This window comes from Erpetoichthys calabaricus, chromosome 1 (assembly GCF_900747795.2).
Source record: "Erpetoichthys calabaricus chromosome 1, fErpCal1.3, whole genome shotgun sequence".
Taxonomy (NCBI): domain Eukaryota; kingdom Metazoa; phylum Chordata; class Cladistia; order Polypteriformes; family Polypteridae; genus Erpetoichthys; species Erpetoichthys calabaricus.
The window spans coordinates 341421352-341447698 of NC_041394.2; the positions used below are offsets into that span (position 1 = coordinate 341421352).

The window sequence follows — 26347 nt, forward strand, 5'->3', positions numbered from 1 at the left end:
GACACTTTTTTTTAAAATAACTGAGTCCTTTACACCAATCCTTTCCACCATCACTAGTTTACACAGCTCAAAACTTCCATGGCTTGACGTTTGTCCGGCACCCAGGTTGGCTCTACTGGACTGTGAAGGACCCTCTGATTTGCTGTGAATGGTTGCAAGCCTCGTCTTTGACTAGTTAGAAAGCTATGCCGTATGTCCTCCAACTGGCAAAGACTGACAGACATCGGTCAGCATTCTGGGGTGTGACATAATTGGCTGATGAGGAGTAGGATGGATGCTCGAAGTATTCAAATTTCAAGCGAGAACCACCACCACCCCACAGAGAGAAGTGATAGGATCGGAAAGCACCGGTTCAGCGCTTTTACATGTAAGTTGAAGTGTCTTAATATCTCAAATTGAACTTTAATGAATAAAATTTAAAAAGTGTGTCACAAGCACGTTGGCCCCAGCATCTCCAAAAAGACCAAACACCAAGAAAGCAGCAGGTCCAGATGGTGCGTCTCACCCTCCTGCTTGAAAATCTGTGCTGATCCTGACTTGTGATCCTAGCTTTGTAAAATTTGACTTGCTTGTATGGAATGTTGTTTGGTTTTAATAAAATGTTAAAAAAAATAAAATAAAATCTGTGCTGATCAACTGGTCCCCATCTTTATATGGGGTGAAACTGTAAACAAGCCACAATCATACCAATCCCTCAAAACAATCCACAATAATTGGACTGAATGTGAATAGGCCTGCTGCTTGGACATCTGCGATCATGACAACCTCCAAGAGACTCACTTGGAGATCACTGCAGTTCCCCTGTTGGACCCCAAATTTGTCTAAATGTGCAAACAGGTCAGTTGATGCCGCAGCCAGCAGGGGGTCTGCACTACATCCTGTAGCATCTCGATGACCCTGGGACCTATGCAAGGATTATGGTTGTGGACTTCAGCTCCGCTTTTAACATAATCATTCCTGGAGCTTTCCGTTTCCGCCTGACAAATAGGAAACCGCAGGTGAAACTCGCCTCTAGCCCCACCTCCCCCCCCTGTATAATTAGCACTGGTACCCCTGAGGGATGTGTGCTCTCCCCACTGCTCCTCTCCCTATATACTGAAGACTACACCTTGAAGGACCCCCGTTCTCGGTCAAGCTCCTCAAATATGCGGACAACACAACCAATACTCATCAGGAATGGTGACAGATCTGCAGAGAGAAGGGAGGTTGAGCAGCTGGCTCTTTAGTGCGCTGAGAATCAATCTGGAGCTAAATGTGCTCAAAACTGGGGAGATGACACTGAACTTCAAGAGAACCCCCCTGTTATTACCTCTCCTCTAAATACTTAACAGTAAGGTATCAGTTGTGGAAACTTTCACGTTTCTGGCCTCTATAATCACCGGGAACATGACATGAAAGACCAACATAGACTCCCTAATGAACAAGGTACAGCAGATGGATGTCCTGTGATAGCCGAGGGAGCTCAATCTACCACAGGAGCAGTTCATTTAGCTCTACACAACAATCATCAAGTCTGTTTTCAGCTCATCTGTCACAGTGAGGTTTGCAACAGCAGCTAAACACGACAAGCACAGGCTACAGGGAACTGTCAGGTCTGCTGAAAAGACCACTGGCACCAGTCTTCCCACCTTACAGGGCCTCAACTATTCTAGAGTCACAAAGCGGGTGGAGAAAATTGACACTGAGCCCTCACAGCCAGAACACCACCTCTTTGAACTTCTCTCATCTGCCAAGTGGTACAGGATAAACTACACCAAAACAAGCAGATAGAAGAACAGTTTCTTTGCATAGGCCATCAAGCTCACAAATGGTTAATTTAGTTGTCCTTGTGGTATGTGCCACCCCCCCCACCACCCACAATATTCTTACATAGAGGTAAAGTGTATATACTTCAGAATTCCTTGCACTGCCTTGCATTTTGTACACATGTGTAAATTTATCATAGGTATGTACATGTTTGTCATGTCACGATACTTGGATGGATGGGAAAGAGGTTATGTGATAAGATAGTAAAAGGCACTATGGGAGGGATGGATACATATGAAAGGCATAATATGGCTGATGGATAACTAGATAGAGGAAAGGTGATAGATAAGAAAGGCACTATATGATGGGTAATGGATGGATAGATGGGTAAGGCTCTATATGTTTGAAATGCGGATGGACAGATAGGAAAGGCACTATATGATTCCATCTATCTGCATATCATAGATGGAAAAAGCACTATATGATTGATATGCAGATAGATGGATAGATAAGAAAAGCACTATATGATTGATATGCGGATGGATGGATAGATAGGAAAGGCACTATATGATTGGAAAAGCACTATATGATTGATTTATGGATGAATAGATAGGAAAGGTACTATATGATTGATATGCCGTTGGACAGATAGGAAAAGCACTATATGATTGACATGCGGATGGATGGATAGATAGGAAAGGCACTATATGACTGAAAAAACACTATATGATTGATTTACGGATGAATAGATAGGAAAGGCACTATATGATTGATATGTGGATGGATGGATAGATAGTAAAGGCACTATATGATTGATATGCGGATGGATGGATAGATAGGAATGGCACTATATGATTGATATGCAGATGGATGGATAGATAGTAAAGGCACTATATGATTGATATGCGGATGGATGGATAGATAGTAAAGGCACTATATGATAGATAAATAGATGGAACAAGAATGAAACGATATATATTTAATTTGTCCTCAAGAGGGAAATTTGGCAAGAATCGTCAAAAAAAAAAAATAAGTGTGCATACATGGCCAAAACAATGTGATTCTGATGTTAATACTTTCTGGTTCATAGTAAAAGCAATCTGAACCTAATTCACACAAAAAAAGGAACCTAACGGTGTCTGTGCATTGATGGGAAGAAAAAAAAAAAAAAAAAAAAAAAAAAAAAAAAAAAAACGTGCAGAAAGTGAGGGGGCTTTAGCAGGTCCTCACAAACTGTTCATATTTGGGTTATTTATTACTTTTAATGTGGAAACACACACAAAGTCCTCATTACCCCGATGGCACAGACATTTGATCCTTTTCTGTTATTTAGTTGTACTGATGAGGCAGTGAGCCACACCTTCCCGTGACGCAGGGAGATTGGACACAATAATAATGGACAGCAGGACCAAGTGTCCTTTTGTCATCACCTCACACTCCTGTGTCAAGCTTGCAAGACTGAGTGCTTGCTAATTACCTTCACAGAGCAAGTAAGATGTATCCTGTAAAGAGGAGGCCTGACACTGGGTGGCGCCATCTACACTGCTCTATCAGTTCTCAGGTCGGCATTGGGCTTTGAGGGCCTGGGATGAAAACGATCAGAAAGGAGTTATGGTTTGGGGCAAAGGTCAACTCTGTGTCACAACCTTAAAACAAAAAAGTAATAGAAAAGACCAAAGGGAAACCTCCAGTAGGGTATCTGAGGAAGTGAGAGGATGGTGTGTACCGGCACTGGAACATCACTTTAAATCACAAAACTGCTCCTCTCATACATGAATCTCTAACCGCCTCCCTGATCTGTTCAGCTCCTCCTCTAGCAACTTCAGGTTCCTCTTCTCTTCCTCACCGATCCGAACATAACTCACCCTGTATAGGAGACAGAAGTGTGAATTACAATCCCATCAAGCATCACTTAATTCTTGTTTGATACCCTGGTCTCTAACATCTCTTACCCAAACTTTCTAACTGCATAAACCTGCAGTCTAACAGGATCCCAGTACCAGTGGGACTCTGGACGGTTAGATACCTCTGCTGCCTCCTGAAGTTAATCAATCAGCAAGGGGTTTTGGTTCATTTTCTCACACATTAGGTTTACATAACCTTTCCTGACACAAAGTGGGTTAAACAGACGCTCTTCCTGTTGGTCAATGAAGAATGCTGTGCTGTCTACTCATTGGCCTGCTCAGTTATTTCCATTTTCTTCTTACTTGCTGATGTGCTCCATTTATATCCATGTTCTTTTCCTTCAGCTTCATTTCTTCAGTGTTTTCCGATTCTTTTTTACACCATGTAACAGTACAGGGGCATGCATAGCAGTGAGAGGCTGGGCCAAACCAGTCTGAAGTCACACACACACACACACACACACACACACACACACACACACACACACACACACACACACACACACACACACACACACGCGGTTGCATCCATAGAGCATCCACAGAGCAGGCCGAGGTCTCCTTCAACTCCTTGAAATCAAACCGTTTATTTGTAATCCAAAGACCTCCTGTTTGTGGCAAGCATACAGCATTAAGACACCACAGACAAAATGGTGTCTTGACCAGAATTTACTCAGAAAGGCTAAATGATGCATGCAGTGAAGATGTGGCCCTCACTGCTGTGCAGTAAGTGCTGTCACAGATAAGGCGGCAGAACATCAGCTGACACACGGAAGTCTAGCTGCTTATAATGTCAAACATCCAAAGTTCAGATCTTAGTAAGGCCAGCTGCCAGGAGTGTGAGCGACACCGTCAGTAGCTCCATTTGCCTGTGCTTTATGAATGCCACCCATCAGCAGCAAATCTGGGGCCTTGGTTTACTAACCAGTGGAGCTAAAGGGCAACAGTCCATCATACAATGGTGAGATGTCTCTAGGGAAGGCGCACTTCTCTGTATGCCACCACATGCTCGCCTCAACTTTCACACACACACACACACACACAGGGTTTACTCACTTCAATTTATCTAATTTACAGTATTTGCTCCTCAGCCCTTCACACAGCAGACACGCTCCTGAATCCTTCAGGTCTTTATTCTCAGCTCCAGCTCAGTCATTGTAATCTGACTTGGATTCGTTACAGAGTTTGAACATGACCTTTACTTCACACCTTTAATATTCCAATCCATGAAGCTGCTACAATTAACTCCTTAAAAAAATACACACACACACACAAACTCCATGTCTTCTGATCTGCTCACCCCAGTTTCTGTAATTTACAGTTTCCACTCCTCAGCCCCACACACAGCTGATCCACTCCAGAGTCCTCCAGTTTATTGACATTCAGTGCCAGCTCAGTCAGATGAGAATGTGGAGCAGAGAGGACTAAGGAAAGAGCTGAACAACATCCAGAAGTGAGACTACAAGACTCCAGCCTATAGGGATAAAGAGAGAGGAAGTGAAGACACACAGAGTGATAGAGATTGAAGGCCACTGCCATTGGTGATATTCCTGCAAAAACTGGCAATTAAAAACTCAACTCACAAATGTTGACGACTTGGAGTCATCACATACAGTTTGAACTTGTCCTTTACTTCACACCTTTAATATTCCAATCCATGAAGCTGCTACAATTAAATCCTTAATACACACACACACAATTCTCATTCCTTGTTTCCTCACCCCAGTTTCTGTAATTTACAGTTTTCATTCCTCAGCCCCACACACAGCTGATCCACTCCAGAGTCCTCCAGTTCATTGTTATTCAGTGCCAGCTCAGTCAGATGAGAATGTGGAGCAGAGAGGACTAAGGAAAGAGCTGAACAACATCCAGAAGTGAGACTACAAGACCCCAGCCTATAGGGATAAAGAGAGAGGAAGTGAAGACACACAGAGTGACTGAGAGTGAAGGCCACTGCCATTGCTAATATTCCAGTAAAAATTGGCAATTAAAAACTCAACTCGGAAATGTTGACAACACTGTAGTCTGACTTGGAGTCGTCACATACAGTTTGAACATGACCTTTACTTCACACCTTTAATATTCCAATCCATGAAGCTGCTACAATTATCTCCTTAAAGAAATACACACACACAAATTCTTACTCCTTGTCTCCTCACCTTAGTTTCTGTAATTTACAGTTTTCACTCCTCAGTCTCTCACAGAGCTGATCCACTCCTGAATCCTGCAGGTCATTGTAGTCCAACTGCAGCTCAGTCAGTCGTGAATGTGGAGCAGAGAGGGCTGAAGAAAGATATGAGCAACATCCAGAGGGGAGATGACATGAGACCAGGCTGTAGAGATAAAGAGAGAGGAGGGGAAGATCGAAAGTGAAAGTCGGCAACAATTCGAATGTCCTCAGGAAAAGAGTAGACCAGACCAGGATGGATGGATGAATATATGAGTAGGAAAGGCACTATAAAAAAGAGATGGATAGATAGATGGAGGAGACAGAGTGCCCTATCATCTACATGGAATGGCACTGTAGGATATATAAATGATAAGGCACTCTATCCATGTATTTATCATACAGTGCCTTATCTATCTATCATATACTGCCTTTCCCATCAATTTATGAATTTTATACTGCCTTTCTTATCTATGTATCTGTGATAGAGATGCCCCCAACAGGGATTTTTGGCTTGCTTGCTTGGATGGACGGACGGATGGAGCACAGACAGACAAGAGTGACAGACAGATAACTATTTGATGGCTAGATACTGTGCATGCATACAATACAATAAAAACTCCATTCAGTAAATCAAACCACTCTGGTGACACTGCAGTCATCACATAAAGTTTAAACTTGGCCTTTCATTCCACATCTTGAATTTTCCAATCTGTGAAGCTGCCAGAATTAAAACGCAGACACACACTCACTATCTCCTTGTCTCCTCACCTCAGTTTCTCTAATTTGCAGTTTTCACTCCTCAGCCCCTCACAGAGTTGATTCACTCCCAAATCCTCCAGCTTGTTGCTGCTCAGGTCCAGTTTAGTCAATGATGCGTGTGTACAGGACAGGACTGAGCAGAGAGCTGGGCAACATTCAGAGGCGAGACTACCAGACAGGCTGTGGAAATGGAAAGAGAAAAGTAAAGCGATGGTGAGTGACTGAGAGTGAAGGTCAAAACCAGTTGTGCTCATGTATAAGAAACAACTTAATTTGGAACACATGCCAACTTGGGTTACATTGTAGTCTGGCCAGAAGTTACCACATATACATTAAATAGGGTCTGTTATTCCATATGCCTTTAATATTCAGATCTATGAAGCTGAAAGAATTCAATCCATAAACTCACCACACACACACCCACACACACAATCCTTGTGTCCTCACCTCAGTGTCTCCAATTTACAGTTTTCACTCTTGAGTCCCTCACACAGCTCTGTCACTCCCGAGTCACTCGAGCGATTGGCAGACAGGTCCAGTTCAGTCATTTGGGAGTGTGGAGAAGAGAGGACTGAGGAGAGAGCCGTCAAACATCCAGGGGTGAGATCACATTGAACCAGGCTGTGGAGATAAAGAGACAGGAAATGTCACACCAAGAATGAGTGACAGCAAAACTTCTGATATACGTGTGAAAAAATAATGAAAATAAAAAGCAGCAAATCTCTCTTAAATCTGATAACTTATAAGCATAGTATACTTTAAACATAGCTTTTTATCCCATTTTATATTCAGATCTATGAAGAATGAAATCCATGAAAATCACCACTCACTCTTACACTCTCACTCCTTGTTCACTCACCTCAGTTTCTTTATTTTACAATTTTTGCTCTTCAGCCCCTCACACAGCTGATCCACTTCTGAAACTTCCAGGTCATTGTAGTCCAGCCACAGTTCAGTCAGTCGTGAGTGTGGAGAAGACAGGACTGAAGAGAGAACTGAGCAACATTCAGAGGTGAAAAAGCAGTAACACAGTCTGTTGAGGTAAAGACAGGTGCTCCTTAAGTAATTTATCTTGGTCTTTCCAGTAAACATTTCTAATCTTGTCACCAGGATGCTTTAAAAATTGATCTTTTTTCCTTTATTGTTTTTAGCATCATCAGGACCTAATGTAGACAGTTACAGAGGTGAGGTTTCGGACACTATCCTAAGGAGCTATGGGGTAGCAATGCTTTTACTCAAATGAGTACCAATTCTGTAACCTGGACTGACAAGAAAAGGGTGTACAGTAATCCCTCCTCCATCGCGGGGGTTGCGTTCCAGAGCAAAAATAAGAAATAAGAAAATCCGTGAAGTAGAAACCATATGTTTATATGGTTATTTTTATATTGTCATGCTTGGGTCACAGATTTGCGCAGAAACACAGGAGGTTGTAGAGAGACAGGAACGTTATTCAAACACTGCAAACAAACATTTGTCTCTTTTTCAAAAGTTTAAACTGTGCTCCATGACAAGACAGAGATGACAGTTCCGTCTCACCATTAAAAGAATGCAAACATATCTTCGTCTTCAAAGGAGTGTGTCAGGAGCAGATCATGTCACAGAGACAGAGAAAAGCAAACAAATCAATGTTTGGCTTTTAAGTATGTGAAGCACCGTGGCACAAAGCTGTTGAAGGCGGCAGCTCACACCCCCTCCGTGAGGAGCAGACAAAGAGAGAGAGAGAGACAGAGAGAGAGAGATATAGAGAGACACAGAGTTTGTTTTTCAGTCAAAAATCAATACGTGCCCTTCGAGCTTTTAAGTATGCGAAGCACCGTGCAGTTTCAGGAAGCAGCTGCACTTGTCTCTTTTTCAAAAGTTTAAACTGTGCTCCATGACAAGACAGAGATGACAGTTCCGTCTCACAATTAAAAGAATGCAAACATATCTTACTCTTCAAAGGAGTGCGTGTCAGGAGCACAGACTGTCAGAAAGATAGAGACAAAAGCAAACAAATCAATAGGGCTGTTTGGCTTTTCAGTATGCGAAGCACCGTGGCACAAAGCTGTTGAAGGCGGCAGCTCACACCCCCTCCGTCAGGAGCAGAGAGAGAGAGAGAGAGAGAGAGATAGAAAAATCAATACGTGCCCTTCGAGCTTTTAAGTATGTGAAGCACCGTGCAGCATGTCGCTTCAGGAAGCACCTGCACAAAAGATAGCAATGTGAAGATAATCTTTCAGCATTTTTAGACGAGCGTCCGTATCATCTAGGTGTGCGAACAGCCCCCCTGCTCACACGCCCTACGTCAGAATCAGAGAAAGTCAGCGCAAGACAGACAGAAAAGTAAGCTGGGTAGCTTCTCAGCCATCTGCCAATAGCGTCCCTTGTATGAAATCAACTGGGCAAACCAACTGAGGAAGCATGTACCAGAAATTAAAAGACCCATTGTCCACAGAAATCCGCGAACCAGCAAAAAATCCGTGATATATATTTAAATATGCTTACATATAAAATCCGCGATGGAGTGAAGCCGTGAAAGGCGAAGCGCGATATAGCGAGGGATTACTGTACATTGAAGCAGGCCGGGATTTTCTCTGGCCTGTCCAGAAATCACCTGTCCATCAATATTCCCAGCAGGCTTTGGCCCACCTAGGGCCAAAGCTTTGAAGCTAGTTTTAACAGTTTAAAAATACCATAATGTTCCAAAACATACAAGAAATGTCTCACAAGGGAGAGAATGGTAAAACTCTGGCTTGCATTGAGACAAGTCCCACAAGAATCTTTATAATGTTTATACACAAAAGGTGAAATAATGCAAAAACTGCTCAAAAGATCAAAAGGTTCAGCCTAAAAGAGCAATCTGAGGCAAACAAAGCTCAAATCCACAAACTGGAGGCAAAAATCAAAAACAGAAGGAAAAAAAAAAAAAAAAAACCCAGAAATACTAGTCCATCAAAGAACAGAAGAGACTGCTGACTCCTCTATCTGGGCAACTTACTGTAAGTAACCAGAGGGAGGAGCCAGCAACAGTGACTAAGATGGCCATGCCCCTTAAGGTACCACCCACAGGACACAAGGGACCTAAGAGAACAGCAGCTTACACGTAGAATAATAGAAATTACATAAACACATGAAAAAAAAAATACAAATAAACAAATGGAACACAAGAAAGGAAAAAACATAACCCACAAATCCCGACTCCACATTTCTAAAATATGACTGCGTGCAGGTGGAGCCTGAAACCTACTCGCTAAAAGCCACCAGGGGGTACACTGCCTTACAAGTGAATTACACTTATCCCTCACCAATTTGGCCATAAATGTTGTAAGCTGTGATCCCAGCTACACAAAACAAGTTTTGCCAACATAAAATCCTATATCATCTTCGCTCATTCCTAAATACACAGAGAATCTGACAAACGAGTGGAGACCATCGAGTCCATTTGTCACTCATTTATCCCAACGTCTCAGCCAGACACTTCTTAAAGGTTGTAAAGGTTTTTGCTTCAACCCCATGTCTTGATAGTTTGTTCCGGGTTCCCACAATCTTGCACCAAGGACTGAACCCAAGAAGCACTTTTTTGCACAATTTCCACTGGTGTCCTCCAGTATGTGATTCACCGTTAATATGAAAGAACTCTGATGATCTACTTTACCTATGCCTTTGAGAATTTTGAAGACCAGGATTAGGTCCCCTAACACTCTCTTCTGATCAAGACTAAGGTTTAATTCTGAAAAACTGTCTCAATAAGACAGGTCCTTAATCCCATGTTGCAGCTGGATGCTCTCCTCATAAACAAATGGACAAGAGAATCACGGAGGCCTGATAGAGATTGTTAAGTCTACGATGATCTTTTTCATTTGTGCAAGATTGCAGCTGTTGCTATGGAGTTATACTGGGTGCGAGTGCAGAATCTCCACTTTAAAGCTTGTAAAAAGTCACAGAGCTCAACCATGGATGATGACTGCCTTGGCAGACATCATTCTCCTCAGCATTGACAGCCAGCAAGCAAAAGCACTGGCCTTGGATGAATTTCTTAAACTCTTTGCTCACAGCATAACAGCAGCCACCTTTGGGTAGCTACAACCAGTATGACTGGAGAGCGATGTAGAATGCTCCGACACTTTTGTAGAATTCCCATTGATATCTTTTGTCCAACATGTGCAGAATATTCTCTCTTTCTCTACAGAAATTACTTAACTCCATATACATTACTTATCTGTACTTCCCAACTGATCCTGCTATTGAGTGTACCACACAACTAGAACTCCATGGCACCATTTTGCCACAAATAAAATTTGCCCTACAGACATTTAGTTGTAATGACATTTATGAGTCCTGCCATTAAATCAGGCAGTTCATGCTTCAGTTAGCCATCAGATGGGAATTGGGAGATTTCTGTTATGTAAATCAGGAGGAGAAGGAGGAAGGAAAGAAAGAAAAAAAAAAACAGATTTGACAATCTAGCCATGGCAAAAAAACAACTTCACTGCAAACGTATAATGTAAATCAAACGAGTTACAAATCGTTTATACTTAAACTGTGTAAACATACAACAATACCTTACACTTCTGCACTATGCACTCTCCTTAGCTTGGTTGCACTTCTTGAAAATATTTACTTTAAATGTGAATTTGGGCAGAAATATGACCACAATCTGATCCATGTTACCCCCATCTATAAGCCTGATGTTAGACATCAAGCTGTTACCACCAGGATAGAGATGAAGCGTTTTTCGATAAACTGTATTATTCCATCTATTAAAACGAGTGTGCTTCAGTTACCTTGATAGAAGTATAAAGTCCAGCGACCCGCATCCTACAAAAGAGAAGGGCAAGGTAAAGAAAGTAGGACCCGTACCGAATTATTTAATTAATTGCCAGCATTGCTGAAAGCCAAACAGATAATTGATTAACCAAGTTAACTCTCCTCACTTCCGACAACTGCTTCAGTAACTCCTACCACATCAATATGGTAGAGCCAGTAATGAGTCCACCTTTGGTCACCAGTACTGGCTGTCCATAATTGATGACCAAGTATGGAGACAACGGAGGAAGCTACTCACAGGAAAAGATGGAGTCAGTCCTTGAGTTCTTAAGGCCTGTGCTAACCAACTTTGTGGTGAACTCTACTACCTGTTCAGTCTTCTTCTGTGGTGGAAAACATCCTGTATTATAAGGCAGGCACTTCACCTAATTGTTACAGACCAGTTGCCTTCATGTCCCATATCATGAGGACAATGGTCTTTGACAATAAAAGCCTTCTTGTGAAAGAACATGTGGACTCACTGCAGTTTGCCTATCAGACAAACACTGGAGTGAAATAGGTCATCATCGATCTGATCCACAAGGCTTACTTCCCTCCTGGACAAAGCTGGCAGCAGGATGAACACAACATTATATTTTTTATTTCTTCAGTGCCTTTCAATACCTGTAGCCATTCACGTTACACTTACAGATATGCAGGTGAATGAGCCTATAATTCTGTAAGTGCAGTTGATGAATTTCCTTTCTGTGTAGACTTGATGCTTTCAAAATTCAGTTGTGTTTTGGCTAGGCTATTAAGGGTAAGCAGACGCAACCATCCGAGAAGTTTCTTTTACTCACCTCAATTTCTCCAATTTACAGTTTGTGCTCCTCAGCCCCTCACACAATTTAGCCACTCCTGAATATTCCAACGGATCCTCAAACAGCTTCAGCTCAGTCAGTCGTGAGTTTTCATCAGAGAGTATCGAGGAGAGAGCCGAGCAACATTCAGACGAGACCGCGTAATCAGTTAGGCTGTAGAAAAGAGAAAAAAAGGACGTGATAAGAGAGCTATGGGCAGAGTGAGGTGCTCCTTTCAGTTAAATCCTCACTGCTTTAAGATCTGAATCATAATTAATTAATTAGAAAGGCAGAAAGAAACACTTGGAATGAAATAGATAGGCAACAAAACCTGAGTGAGTGTGCATGTCTGCGTTTATTTAATAAAAATAAATGCTGTGCACTTCAAGGCAGTACACAGAGAATCAGTTCTCTAACATTCACCACTGTCTATGAACAGCTAGAGCAGAAACAGGCCTGTTGTGTCTTTCAGGAGAACATCTTCATGTTTCTACAATCCCTGTGCTATGTACACATGGCACAAATTCCATAATCTTCAATGAACAGCCATTAGTCAAGTATAAAACAAAAGATATAAAGTGCAATGATTGTTTCAAAATTAAACCTAAAAGTCGTCGCCAAAAATAAAAACTGACATGGTCAAGAGTTCACAAAAGTAAAGGAAAAATGTTAATAATAAAAAAAAAAAATATTTATATATATATATATATATATATATATATATTATATATATATAAAATCCAACATCTATCCGTATGTCTGTCTGCTTTACACAAGAGAACTACTTAATGGATTTAGATCAGGTTTTTTTTTTCTGGAATTTGCTCCAACATTCCAGTTGATTTTGTGACCTGTCTCATCGCGCTAAATATCAAAGTTCGTTTGCGGTACCGATTTATTTGCGCAAATCCGAGAGACACGCAGCAGGCTGAGGCACTCCTCCCTCACACTGCAGCCTTAGAGTGTCTACCTTACCCTCCACTTAGCTACCAAATGAGAGAACTACTTAACGGATTTAGATCGGGTTTTTGTTTTAGAATTTGCTTGAACATTCTGGTTAATTTTGCAACTTCTCTAACTGCGCTAAGAATCATAGTTCCCTTGAAGGAGCAATAGGTTTGCACTAATCCGAGACAGAGGCTGCGGTCCGAGGAGAGGGGAAAGCATGAAGTCAGGAGTGGGGAGTCGGTCTGCCTCTACGGTTTGGAGCGTACCTTGCTTCTGCTTAGCTAGCGGATGTTTAAAGTTTGTCCTGTTTCACTACTACACGGGCGGAGCCATGAGGGGCGGCTAGTGAAAGATAAATGAAACCAAAATAACCTGCCCAAGACACCCTGGAGCACCTGCTCAGCCCAGGGAACTATAATTTGCTGCTGTGTAAAACTTTCAACCCATCCAAACTCTGACAAAACTGGGAGAAGACAATAGCTGGAGTACTGAGAGCACCTCGGCTAACAAAGAAGGCAGAGAGACAAAGAGAGGGTAAGAAAGTACATCTCAACTTTTACCCCCAGCAGAGCCTGACATTGACCGTATGCTGAGTGAGTACAATTTGAGTTTTTTTTCATCTCATTGTCGCTCTGAGGTGGAACTCTAAGCAGAACAATCTTTACACATTGCATTTCCTAACACTGAACACAACCTATTTGTAGATTTGATGCCACCTACTATAGACACAATAATGACAATCCTCTGCTAAGAGACAGCAAAACTAAATTCATGAAGGTTTGATTACTCACTTGATGCTTCTACAGCAGATGAGACACGGTGCCAGTCTTCTGAAGAACTCTGGGGTAAGAAGCGTGTATGACAAGTCAAGTTCCTCGAGTTCTCCGCAGCAGCCAATGACAGAGTTCATCAAATCACATTCCAGATGGGATAAACCCCTATGACTAAAGTCCAACTTTAAATCCTTCCCAATGACTTCTCTGATTAAGTTCTCATTCCGAGTCTCATAGAGCCACTGACACACTATTAGCTGATCGTCATTTGCATCTGTACTCCATAGTATCTTTTCAGCTTTCTTCTTCACCCACTCCAGTACCCGCTTTTCTGTTTTCCTCTCCAACTCCCCCAGGATCCCCCCCAGTGTTTTAAGCACAGAAGGCCTGGTCAATCCTACCAAGAACTGAGTGAAAATCACAAACCGGCCATCTTTACAGGTGTCCATCTTCACAAAAAGCTCCTCAATGTCCCCTGATGGATCAAGATAGAAGGAGCAGGCAGCCATGAACTCCTGCAGGGTGAGGTGTTTGAATGTGTATGTTGTGTGATCCAGACTGCTTTCCCTCTCCAAGATTTCTTTGAGGAATGGGGAGGAGAGGACTAGCTGGAGACCAAAGGTAGACATCTCAAATTTGTCATAAAACACAAGAGTCCTATTCTCCACTCCATAATAAGCCATTTTCCCCAGTTTGACAAGAATCCCCCGCTGGTCCTCGGCCTCTTGTTTATAATTGCTAAGGATGTTGTGAATGAACATGACAAAGACCTCGGTGACAGTTCTGGGGGTGGTGCCTCGTAATTCTTTAGGTGTCATGAAGTGGCTCTTCAGTGCAGAGCAAATCATCCAGCAGTATGAGGGGTTGAAGCACATGGTGTAAACGGTGGTGTTGTCCTCCACATACCGAAAAGCTTCGGTGCCCAGATCAGTGTCACCAAAGAACTTCTTAAAGTATATCAGTCTTTGCTCAGGAAAGAACCCCAGGATCTCTGCAAAGTAATCAACTCTCTGCATATCCAGCATCTCCAAAGCTGTTGGTCTGCTTGTTATCAGGACCGAACAGCCCTTCAGTAATGCCTGACTGACCAGGCTGGTGACCAGGATGTGGACAGGAAAGGGGTCATCTGGGTTTGTGCAGAGTTGTTCCTGTTTGAAGTCTAGTTTGTGTTTGTACTCATCCAGTCCATCAAATATAAAAAGGAGCGATTCTGGTTTCTGTAGGATTTCTCTCAGTTTTGGGTCACCGAGATACTTATAGTGCCTTCCAATCAGCCTGGTCAGAGACATTTGTCGATCTGTCTCCATGTCTAAAAGGTTGAATTCCCTGAATTTAAACAAGAACACAAATGCAAATCTTTGGTACTGAGTGCCTCTGGCCCAATCAAGCATGATCTTCTGGACGATGGTGGTCTTACCAATTCCAGCTACTCCACTTACCACTACAATGTGAGGGGTAGTGTCACTTCCTGGACTTCTTCTAAAAAGCTGTTTCATCCAGACTTGGTCACATTTCTCATTTGTCCGTTTTTCCACTGGCTCTGCATCATCATTGCCTATCTTAACAAGTTCATGGTACCTTTCACTGTAGGTCCTTATGTAACCGTCATTAACCATCAGCTCTGTGTATCCACTCTCAGAGCCCATAGCAGTAGTGTGTGGATATCCATGAGAACCCTGATCCTCCAGAGGTCTTGTGGGTTGTAACACACCAACTCTGTGCAAATCACGGAGGTCTGCAAGTCACAATGAAAACAAGTGAGAAAATTAAGGAGCAGAAGAATGGATAAGCTGATGGCCAGAGATAGAAGACCAGTGGGGTTACCTTTAATATGTGCATCAATAGGAGGGGATTTTAAACTGGCCTCGATGCCCGTCAACAGCTCTGGTCCTTGAGAAACAACAACAGAGACAAATGAGACAGGGTAGATTAACACAAGTATATGAAATTGCACAATGAAGTATAAACCCAGAAACACAACAGGAAAAATAAACAGACTGCAGGTAACATGAAGTTTATGAGGCTACAAGAAGATGTCAATGCCCAAAGAAAGAGAGAGGGCCAGTAATACGTGTGTCCATGTTGTGAAGCTTGAAAATTTACTGTTCAGGAAAGAAGACACAGAAAATGACCAGCTACACAGCATCGGGCATAGCAGACATATTGTGAGTATCATGCTGAAGAGAGCACAAGGTGTGTTACTGGAGAAAACAGGGACTCGCATGTAGGCCTAAGGGGAATCTGAGGGTGAAACTTCTGGAAAAACAAAGATAGATCAGCACCACCCAGGGGTCTGTCAATCCTTGAATAACAAATAAAAACAAACAAACCAAAAGGTTTACACACATGGACATGAAGTGGGTGAGAAGATCAGGGGTGGTGGAAAACAAATCTGTGACTCCCAGTAAAAGTAGGAACAAAATATATTATTACTGAAGATCCAGCTGATCTGTAGGCTTATAAAGTGTAGAAGGACAACATTATAAAGTGCAGAAGGGCAACATGCAAGTCAGATGTGCAGTCATGAGAGATGACATTTAGGTGTCAGCACCACACCAGATACTAAATCAATATGGTGTGACTACTCACCCCTTTAAAGACTTCAACAGATACATAAGAGAGGAATTTAGAAACTCAATGTTTTGGTGTTCTAGGCCATCACGTAGGTATCTCTTCGTAAGTGGTGAACATGGCAGGCGTGTGTCAAATGGTGCACAGACGGTAACGCTGTGTTTTGTGTTCTCGAGTCTCTCCCTCCATTCCCCTTCCTTGTGTTTGTATGCAAGAATCCATTAATAAAGTATCTATCTATTAGCTCACCCCGCTCTGTCACCTCCATCAGTATTTTGCTCAGGTTTGGTGATGGAAATCTTGAGATTTCTTCAGCTAGTGCTTCCCACAGCCTCACCAGCACTATGCTATCCATCTTCATTAGGTCACTGATGAAGACCTCCACAGCTGCTTGTCCCTCACTTTCTTCTTTGGCTTTGAAACTCTGAAAGACAACCAAGTGACCAGAGGCTCAGTTAAAAGGTAAACAGTGGAGTCTTGTTTGATAACGTAACAATGAAAGGAAGTTCTGTTATGGAGGATTGGGTAGTCTCTGACGATTCCCTCAAGTTTAGTAGCTCTTTTCAGTTCCCTGCTCGTGGCACTAACAGTTAGACTCGCCTACCTTGGCCTCATCAGTGGTGAGGATGTGCTTGGTTACCAGGTTTTCCAAGATACGCATGATGTCGTGTTCAATCACATAGGTGAGAAAGGGCTTGTAGTATTCTGTGATCATGTGGAGATCACCATGAGAGAACGTTTTTATAACTTGAGGAAACGTTTGTGTCAAACCTGAAGGAAAACAGAAAAGACAAAAATGAAGAGGCTCAGGGGTCAGAGGTCTGTCTGATAAGGCTACCTATACTGACTCCATGCTGGTGTCATCTATTCAGAGTGTCACACAAATGCGCATGGGAGGCAGCTAAAGGGCTGAAAAGAAGGCAATTCTCAATCTGACCAGGGGGTGGCCGAGTGCATTAATCCTTTTCTCTTATCTCCCCACAAACCAAATGTGGGAAATTCAGCTCCACAAGATGTTACTTCTGGTTCCACCTTTCAAGAAGTTGCAACCTCATTACCTCATTTCCAGTTCTGGTCCCATGATCCCTCTTCTTCCTGCCTTTCCATTATAAATCCGCCATGTTTACCAACCTAAACAGTTCTGTTTTGGACTCTTGTCTGTAAAGACCAATTTCTCAACCTCTCTTCAAATTTTGCAGCCACTTTTCAAGTATATGGGAAGCTGTCCCAAACCTCTGTGTGTCAAGGATTGATTGATTATTTACCACAACAGTAAGTATGATGGAATATAAATAGCACTGCAACAACACTCAATGTCATCAACGACAATCAAGGATGAAAATCCCAGATCGGCGGCAAGTCATGAGGTCCACACCTTTGGCCAAGTTTGAGTCAGGTTTGATCAGCCCCCCTTTCAATATTTACAATACTTTCTCCAGGGTAAGTGTCACCACATTCATGCAATCAACCTAGAAAGCACTCAAAGTACAATGTGGGGTCTTCCCAAGTTAACCACACCTTTAATAATTTGTTTTCAGTTCTGCTCAATTCAACAAAGACAAGTGATTAGTCTCAATAATCACCACCACTACCTTCATCTCCTCTTCATTTTGTATCCTGGGTCTGAAATCCCTCAATAGCTGATATAACAACGCCACAACACACATACAGTAAATGTCATATAAGCTTTGCTCCAGTGCACATGAAGAGAACTGTAAAAAGCAGTGCCCAGTTTCTTGGTGGTAAACAGAATCCAAAATTGTATCGGAGAAAACAGCAGACAATGAAACATAAAAATCAAAATGCCAGTAAATTAGCTAATATTAGTTGTCAATCAATCTCGTGTACAGTACATCCACAAAATCAAATGGTATTAAAACAAATAAACACACAGCATTCTCTATAAACTATGTGACTTTAAAAAAAGTTTTGGATTAGGTTTTAACTCAAGAAGAACATTGCCAAGTTTCTCACCATGCAGAGCATCAACATCTTCATCATGTCTTCTTTTCTTGGACATTACTGAAGTACACTTCTCTTTCAAGTCATCTTTACTCATCTTGAGATTTTATGATCCGAGTGGGAGATAGACTTTTTTTCATTAAAGTTCAGGTGAGCTCTCAGCAGGCGGAGACTGTGGAAACAAGACAGACAATAAAATTAACAAAATGACAAGCTGACCAGAGGGATGGTAGATTCAGGCTGTCATTCGTTTAGATATTGGCACCTTTCGGACATTCAGTGCTAGTGTTCTCTAATTTTTGAGTGTGTAGCACCCTCAAGAGTTTTTCATGGTAGCACTTCTGACTTTGGCAATCTGTTGTGACCGGAGGACACAAATAGGGCAAAAATGACCACAAAGCTGTCTAGACCTTCACTGGCTGGTCCAAAAAGAGGCTTGTTTTAGACCAGCTTGAACCTGGTCGGCTTTCCAGCCTAGCAGACTTCAAAAATGGCAGATAGTTTTGAAAGTTCAAAATGACTGTAAAAAGTACCAGAGTATACAAAAATGCCTCACTAGAGAGAGGAAAACAAACGATGACAAACAAGTTCCACAAATAGTCTTCAGAAAGGAAAAAATGCATTACAAATAAAAAATAGAAAAATGTAGCAAAATTCACAGAAAAGCAAAAAGAGAGGAAAAAATTATTTGCCTCCAAAGGCAATCCAAGAGAAGTCTGATATATGAAAAAAAAAAAAAAAAAAAAAAAAAAAATACAAAAACTGAAGTGAAAAAAAAAAATCAAGAGCCAGAACATATGTAAGTATTGCATTCTTTTAATATTTCCAAAATTACAACTCACAATGATCCACTTGCTGGGTTCCTCACTCTAGCCACCACATAAAGACAGTGGGAGGAGTCAGCAACAGTGACATCAGAGTGGCCCCGCCTTCTGGGGGGTTCTAACAACAAATTGTGTGGAACTGAATCACATTAATCCATCCATCCATTTTCCAACCCGCTGAATCCGAACACAGGGTCACGGGGGGGTCTGCTGGAGCCAATCCCAGCCAACACAGGGCACAAGGCAGGAACCAATCCCGGGCAGGGTGCCAACCCACTGCAGGACACACACAAACACACCCACACACTAGGGCCAATTTAGAATCGCCAATCCACCTAACCTGCATATCTTTGGACTGTGGGAGGAAACGGGAGCGCCCAAAGGAAACCCACACAGACACGGGGAGAACATGCAAACTCCATGCAGGGAGGACCCAGGAAGCAAACCCAGGTCCCCCAACTGCGAGGCAGCAGCGCTACCCACTGCACCACCGTGCCGCCCTGAAGAATACGTAAATTATGAAAAATAATTCAAAACCAATGCTCTTCTTCTTTGGATTAATTCCATCATTAAGGTTTTGGCTAAAGTTTTACCTTTCCTGCCACTAACCCTTTCTAATTATCTCGGCTTAAGAGTGGCACCAATTAGGCCTGGTTTGCTCTTAGAAATTTCAAATATATATATATATATATATATATATATATATATATATATACACACAGATCCATACATAAATAAAATCATAAGCGGGTTGTATCAGGTTTTGCTCAGGTATAATTGTACAATGGGTTAAAGATAAGAAAGCAAATATCAACATGCTTTTTTCAAATGTTGATCTTAACGTCACTGCTTTGTTAAAATATTCCATTTGTCATCTCCACTACTTCTCTGTCAATGTGTCTGCTCTTAGGAGTCAAAAATGTGTTTTTTATGTCTGTATTCCATAATTGTGGTAATTCCTTACTGGGTTGGAACCAAGAATACCACCGTTTTATATTGCTTGGTCTCTGACTCTGACAGAGACAAAGATTCAGCCATTAAACACAGTAACACCGACAGCACTTTACTTTGCCTTCAGCTTTTCCCACTCCACAGGTAGGGATATGGGTTTGGTGGGGGGGGGGGGGTCAGGTATTCTATAACACTTCAACCTTTCCTGGCCGATATAGCTATATGTCACCACCACATGTGGTGTATGCGAGTTGGATAGGAGGTCAACCTAATAAAGCCCTCTGACCCCTCCTGCGATACTGATATGATAACTAATATAAATTACACAATCTCAGCACAATAACTGTGAGAAACAGACAAGGTGAAAATAACTATTAGATTAATCTTATATTAAAAAAAAAAAAAAACTATACAAAGATAAAAGGCAACAAACAAAATTAGTGAACACACCTCCCTACCCCACATCCCCAAATACAGTATGTAAATAACAAAGGAAAAATAATAAAAAATGTAATATTAGTCTATTTTCCTTGTCCCCCCAGAGTCTCCAAATGCGCTACCCCAGATTAGCAAGGATCACCCTTATCTCACCCACTTTAATTTCTCCTGACTGTCCTATCCGTTTATACTTTAGAGTGAGTCGGCCACCTCCATAAGCAGGCGAGGCAATCCTTACTCTGACCGTGGATAGTCAATGTTTGCCATTTTGTTTTTTGTTGACCCATTTTTCAGTATGTGTTGAAATCTTTTCTCTTTTCTTTTATTTTTCCCCTTCTTGCCTTTCGTAGCCTTTTTTTTTTATATATATATATAAACTGTATCCTGGCATCCTTTCTCCTTGACAATCCATGGAAACCACAGCAACAGACCACACCTCCCCAAGGTCTTCTTTACAACCGTCTGCCCAATGTGCCCGATATTTTTTTTCCTCTTCTACCCCAACCACCATATTAAAAGGTGCATAGGCAGCTACAGGGTTGACAATGAGGCTGGCTAAGAGACAAAAGCAAATCAAATGGCATTTATGTGGCAGTGCCACAATTCTTACATTAAAGCACTGAAAATTCACCCCTCTGGGTAATATTAGCAATTTCGCTACCCTTGAATTATATGCTATCACTGTCTCCCTCCCCATTAACATGACCACTGTTGTTGTTTATCGCTCTCCAGGTTTGCTCGAGATCTTCCTTGATGACCTGGATGGAGTGGTCTCTTCCCACCCAGACGAAGGCAGCCCACTTTTAATTCTTGGGTACCTGAACATCTACCTGGACAGCCCTCCTACTACTGACTTCCTCACTCTTCTTTCCTCATTCAACATCACACGGCTCCACACCCCACCCACTCACAAGGCTGGCAATCTGCTTGACCGTGTTCTGTCACACAACTGCAACTGTGACTCCTCTACACACATCTGACCACTTTTCCATTCAGTTCCATCTGCTGCTTCTCTCTTCTCCTCCCTCAATGTATCCTTCCACCGACACCTCCACTCCCTCTCTCTTACACATTTTTCTTCCATGGTCTTCTCTGCTTTTCCTCTTCACAACCACTTTTCTTCTCTTGACAACAACATGGCCACAGACACCCTATGTTCAACTCTGTCTTCCAGTATTGATAATGTTTGTCCTTTCTCTTCCAGGCCTGCATGCAAAACATCTTACTGTCCCTGGCTTTCCAGACCATACACCGCAATTAATGGACCGACCTCAGGACAGCCGAAACGCTCAGGCAGACCTAGCTAAGTATGGCCACCATCAACGCTAAATTAAAGTTCTATCAGACTAGAATTAACAGCACCACTGACACATTCTCTCTTCTTTCACTTCTCTTCTTAACCCTCCTCCACCGAAACACCCCCCACTCCATCTGCTGATGACTTTCCCAACATTTTCAGCATAGGATGGTCACTTTCAGCAGTCAGTTCTCACCCTCGCTGCCACCCATTATGCCTCCTTCCAAGCAATACCCAACATTCTCCCCACTGATGTTTCCAACCTCCTCTCCAATCACTCTCCACTCGATCCTATTCTCTCACATTGCCTTCAGGCCATCACCCCCTCACTCATTCCTGTAATTACACATATCATTAACACCTCACTCAGCTCAGGCACAGTTCCAAACATCTTGAAACACGCTCTGATAACCCCAGTTCTCAAAAAAACAACACTCAATCCATCCCAAGTTAACAACTACAGGCCGGTCTCTCTCCTGTCTCTTCTTTCCAAAATACAGTACATGCATGTGCTGTATCTAACCAGATCTTTCTTCCTTGTACAGAATGAATTGAGTGATACCAACAAGTCCGGCTTCAAGAGAAACCACTCCACTGAGACGACTCTACTGACTGGAGTCAACCAGCTATGACTTGCTAGAGCTACCAACATGTCATCAGTCCTGATCCTACTCGATTGTTCTACTGCCTTTGACACAGTGAATCACAACATCCTTCATACCACCTTTACTGACACAGACATCAGTTAAAATGCTCTAAGATGGTTTGAGTCCTACATCTCAAGTAGATTCTACACTGTATCCTGGTGAGGAGAGTTGTCAAAGGTACACAAGACATACACAGGGGTGCCCCAAGGATTGGTGTTGGGTCCTCTACTTCTGTCTCTGTACACCACCTCGTTGGGCTCCATCATCCAATTCCCATGGGTTCTCATATCAGTGCTTTACCGATGATACACAGTGTGGAATGAAGACGGGTCAAGTTCATCACCATCAGCTAAACTGTGTTGCTGTGATAACGTGACAGCACCTCGAACCTTTACAACCTCATTTCTCGTTGGGAAAGGCCCTAAAGTCTGGATTTGAAGTTGTGTCAACCATAATATGCCTGCAACGTTTCGTGAACTTCAACTCTGCCATTTTGGAGTGATGCTTTTTAAACACCATTCTAGTCAATATATTCAGCTGGAGCAATGGCAACCTGCATACACAATTTTCTGAAAAATCGGGTCAGCATTTTTGTGTGATTGGCAACCAAACAGAAGGACAGCATGTGATCTTAAGTTTAGGATGAGGTCCTCAGTGTGCAGAATACAAAGATAACATCAACCAAAGCTGAAAATTTCAAATGACAGACAACATCCATGCATCCATTTTCTAACCCGCTGAATCCAAACACAGGGTCACGGGGGTCTGCTGGAGCCAATCCCAGCCAACACAGGGCACAAGGCAGGAAACAATCCTGGGCAGGGTGCCAACCCACTGCAGGATACACACAAACACACCCACACACCCAGCACACACTAGGGCCAATTTAGAATCGCCAATCCACCTAACCTGCATGTCTTTGGACTGTGGGAGGAAACCGGAGCACATGGAGGAAACCCACGCAGACACGGGGAGAACATGCAAACTCCACGCAGGGAGGACACATGACAGACAACAGTGTATTACAATTTTATTTATCTGGACTAGCAGGGGTACTTGGTATTGCAAGGATAGCGTAAAGTTGATCAACTCTGTGAACTTCATACCGACATGCAAGCAGCTTGGCTCTTTCAAAAATCTACAGCTTTTATAAAAACAATACAAAGCAGTCTATATAAGATCAGTTCAGATTTACGGTTATGCAGGCCCGGCTCCTTGACATGATATTTAACCCCCAAATATCATGTCAACCCTCCAACACTGTCAGGTATGATTTTATTTTTGGTCATTTGGGACATTATCGCAATGTGCACCGTTCACCACGACTCTCAGCTTTGACATGGCCAGATAAAATAAAAACAAAATACCAATGCAGGGTGCTGGGTACAATGAAACTGTAAAGTGCACTCTTCACCAACACGCTGCCACTTAGTGGGCCTCTCACCTATGACACAGTCAAATAAAATAAAAAAATTAAATAAAATACGAACACAGTATGTGTTGGGCCCAGAAGTAGGAGTAGTTTAAGAATAGTAATCTTGCGATGGGAGTGTGCATCATTCTCTTATTACAAGCCATCTCAGGGATGGAGGGAAAAACTCCAGACACAACACTCACTACAGTAAGACTAGAAAGCAAGAAATGTATTACTACCTCAAAAAGAAAAAAAAAAAAATAGCACTAAGAATCTCTTCTACAATTTATTACTCACAGTTAACTTTTGTTGTCACAAACATGCTTCAAAAAGGCACATTCTCCAAAATCAAAACCTTTGCCGAATCAAATTGAACATATTTGGTAATTTCTAAGACTTTTTTTTTCTTGTTGGGACCCCAGAGTCCTTAATCACCATCATAAAGCACAACAGCAGACTTTAAAAAAAAAATAAATGATTCACTTTAGAATACAATTTCATGTGGCAAATTAGACAGAACTGAAGAGCACTATAAGACAGACAGACAGATCGATCGATCGATCGACAGAGGCCAGGGGTAAATTAGATTTTTTACAGAACCTCTTCAAATTAATAAATTGTAAATAACTTCTTAATTGTGAAGCAATAACCCCGACTGGACATATCCGTTAATTCAATTTTAAAAATACTATATCAGCAATCCACGTTTTATTTATTTTTTTAATAACTTGTATAAAAACTGTAACAGCTTTGTTCTTGTAATGTGGAAAGTATTTAATAAAAATAATAATGATTTTGAGAGGAATCAAAGAAGAGGTCTAAGAATTCAGTTGGAAAAAGTAAGTGTAAGCCATAAATCGAAAAGAAAAAAGTCTCCCCGATGAGTGGTTTTCTTTTCTTGTGAGGGATACACATCGTTTTAATTAACACAGTGCCTGCAGTTCAAGTGAAATGGGTGAGGCAGGCTGGCTGGCACGAACGATTGCGATTTCTGTTTGAAGTTGCTGCATTCTTTCTCGAGTTCAAACTGTATGCCCCTCTTTAGTATTTTGGTCCGGAGCCAAGATTAACCAAACGGTACAGAATGAGATTTAATAGGTGGCGGCGTGTCTGCCCGTTTTGAAGCAGAAATGTGAATCGAAAACATGAAATACAGCGAGTCATACACGGAGAACTGGGACTGGGAAGACACACACAACCAGGGCCGGATTTTCCTATAAGCTAGATAGCTAGCTAGCTAGCTAGCTAGATAGATACTTTATTAATCCCAATGGGAAATTCAGCCTAGGGCCTCAAGATCAAGAGGGGCCTACATTCAAATTCTTAGCAAAATTTTATTATCTCTCATGTAATTTACAGACTTAAAAATGGAAGGTGAAAGGGCCTCATAAGTGGAATAGCCTAGGGCCTCTTTTCATATAAATATGGCCCTGCACACAACCCACCGAGAGAAATTCAGGCATATCTGGCCTGAAACGCAATGGTTGCCTGTGACTGAAGTCGAGTAGCACAAATTTAAACGAATGAAAAAAATCTCCCACTTCCGTAAAGTGTCGGAGCCGAACGCGGACAACTTACCTCTGCCACTGGGTGATATGATAAAGACAACTGACTCAACCATAAGAAACCACCGTTTCGTCCACTTCCTCCACTTTACTTTAAGTTTAGAGACACGGGAAGCGGAGACTTTTTTTTTAATCCGTCGTCTTGATTACGTCACAAGCAAATTTGTTCACGTGCCCGCGCGTTCGCTCGCTCCGGTTTACATGAACCTGCTCGCCCCTGTCACTCGTCTCTGTGCACTCATTTAAAGTGATGAATCAATGATTTGGCAGACTACTACTGCTATTAATAGAATACGATATAAAACCCATGTGAACAATTTATTTTACTTTTAAACAGAAAACTCGATTGACGGTTTGTAGTGATTCAAATCCCTATCTACCTTAATAAAAGGATACATGTCTGTGTGTCTGCCTAGCTGCTCTCTGTTATCCATCATAAAGATTAGCTTTGCTGTAACGAATCCTACACCGAAAGACATATAATAGAGATACATCAACCCGATTGACACACTGCACTGCAAACGTTAATGCTGAACTCATCGAATAGAGTTTAACTGCCAGATGGGCAGAAATCGGCTTTTCTGCCTTAATTAAAAGATAATGTCCGTCCAGTTGCTATGTCACTGCTGTATGCAATTTGGAATGGGATTCATAAAAGCAGTGGTGATGTTTGTGATGTGTCACTTGTTGGAATGAAATGTGCAATCAGGGCCGGATTTATATGAAAAGAGGCCCTAGGCTATTCCACTTATGAGGCCCTTTCACCTTCCATTTTTAAGTTTGTAAATTACAT

General features: G+C 42.0%; 1 protein-coding gene across 1 annotated transcript; it reads right to left on the minus strand.

Annotated features, from left to right (window-relative positions):
* Positions 1-2947: 2947 nt before the first annotated feature.
* On the minus strand, positions 2948-25698 carry LOC114666971 (NACHT, LRR and PYD domains-containing protein 3-like). The gene is made up of 14 exons (XM_028822031.2): positions 25568-25698; positions 18431-18590; positions 17061-17227; positions 16706-16880; positions 15710-15775; positions 13904-15620; positions 12165-12338; positions 7439-7612; positions 7027-7200; positions 6589-6759; positions 5810-5983; positions 5372-5545; positions 4951-5124; positions 2948-3612 (listed from the first exon to the last, which is right to left on the minus strand). Exons 2-14 carry the CDS (start codon positions 18513-18515, stop codon positions 3513-3515), a joined length of 3525 nt encoding a protein of 1174 aa, XP_028677864.2. The 5' UTR covers positions 18516-18590; positions 25568-25698; the 3' UTR covers positions 2948-3512.
* Between the last annotated feature and the right edge of the window lie 649 nt (positions 25699-26347).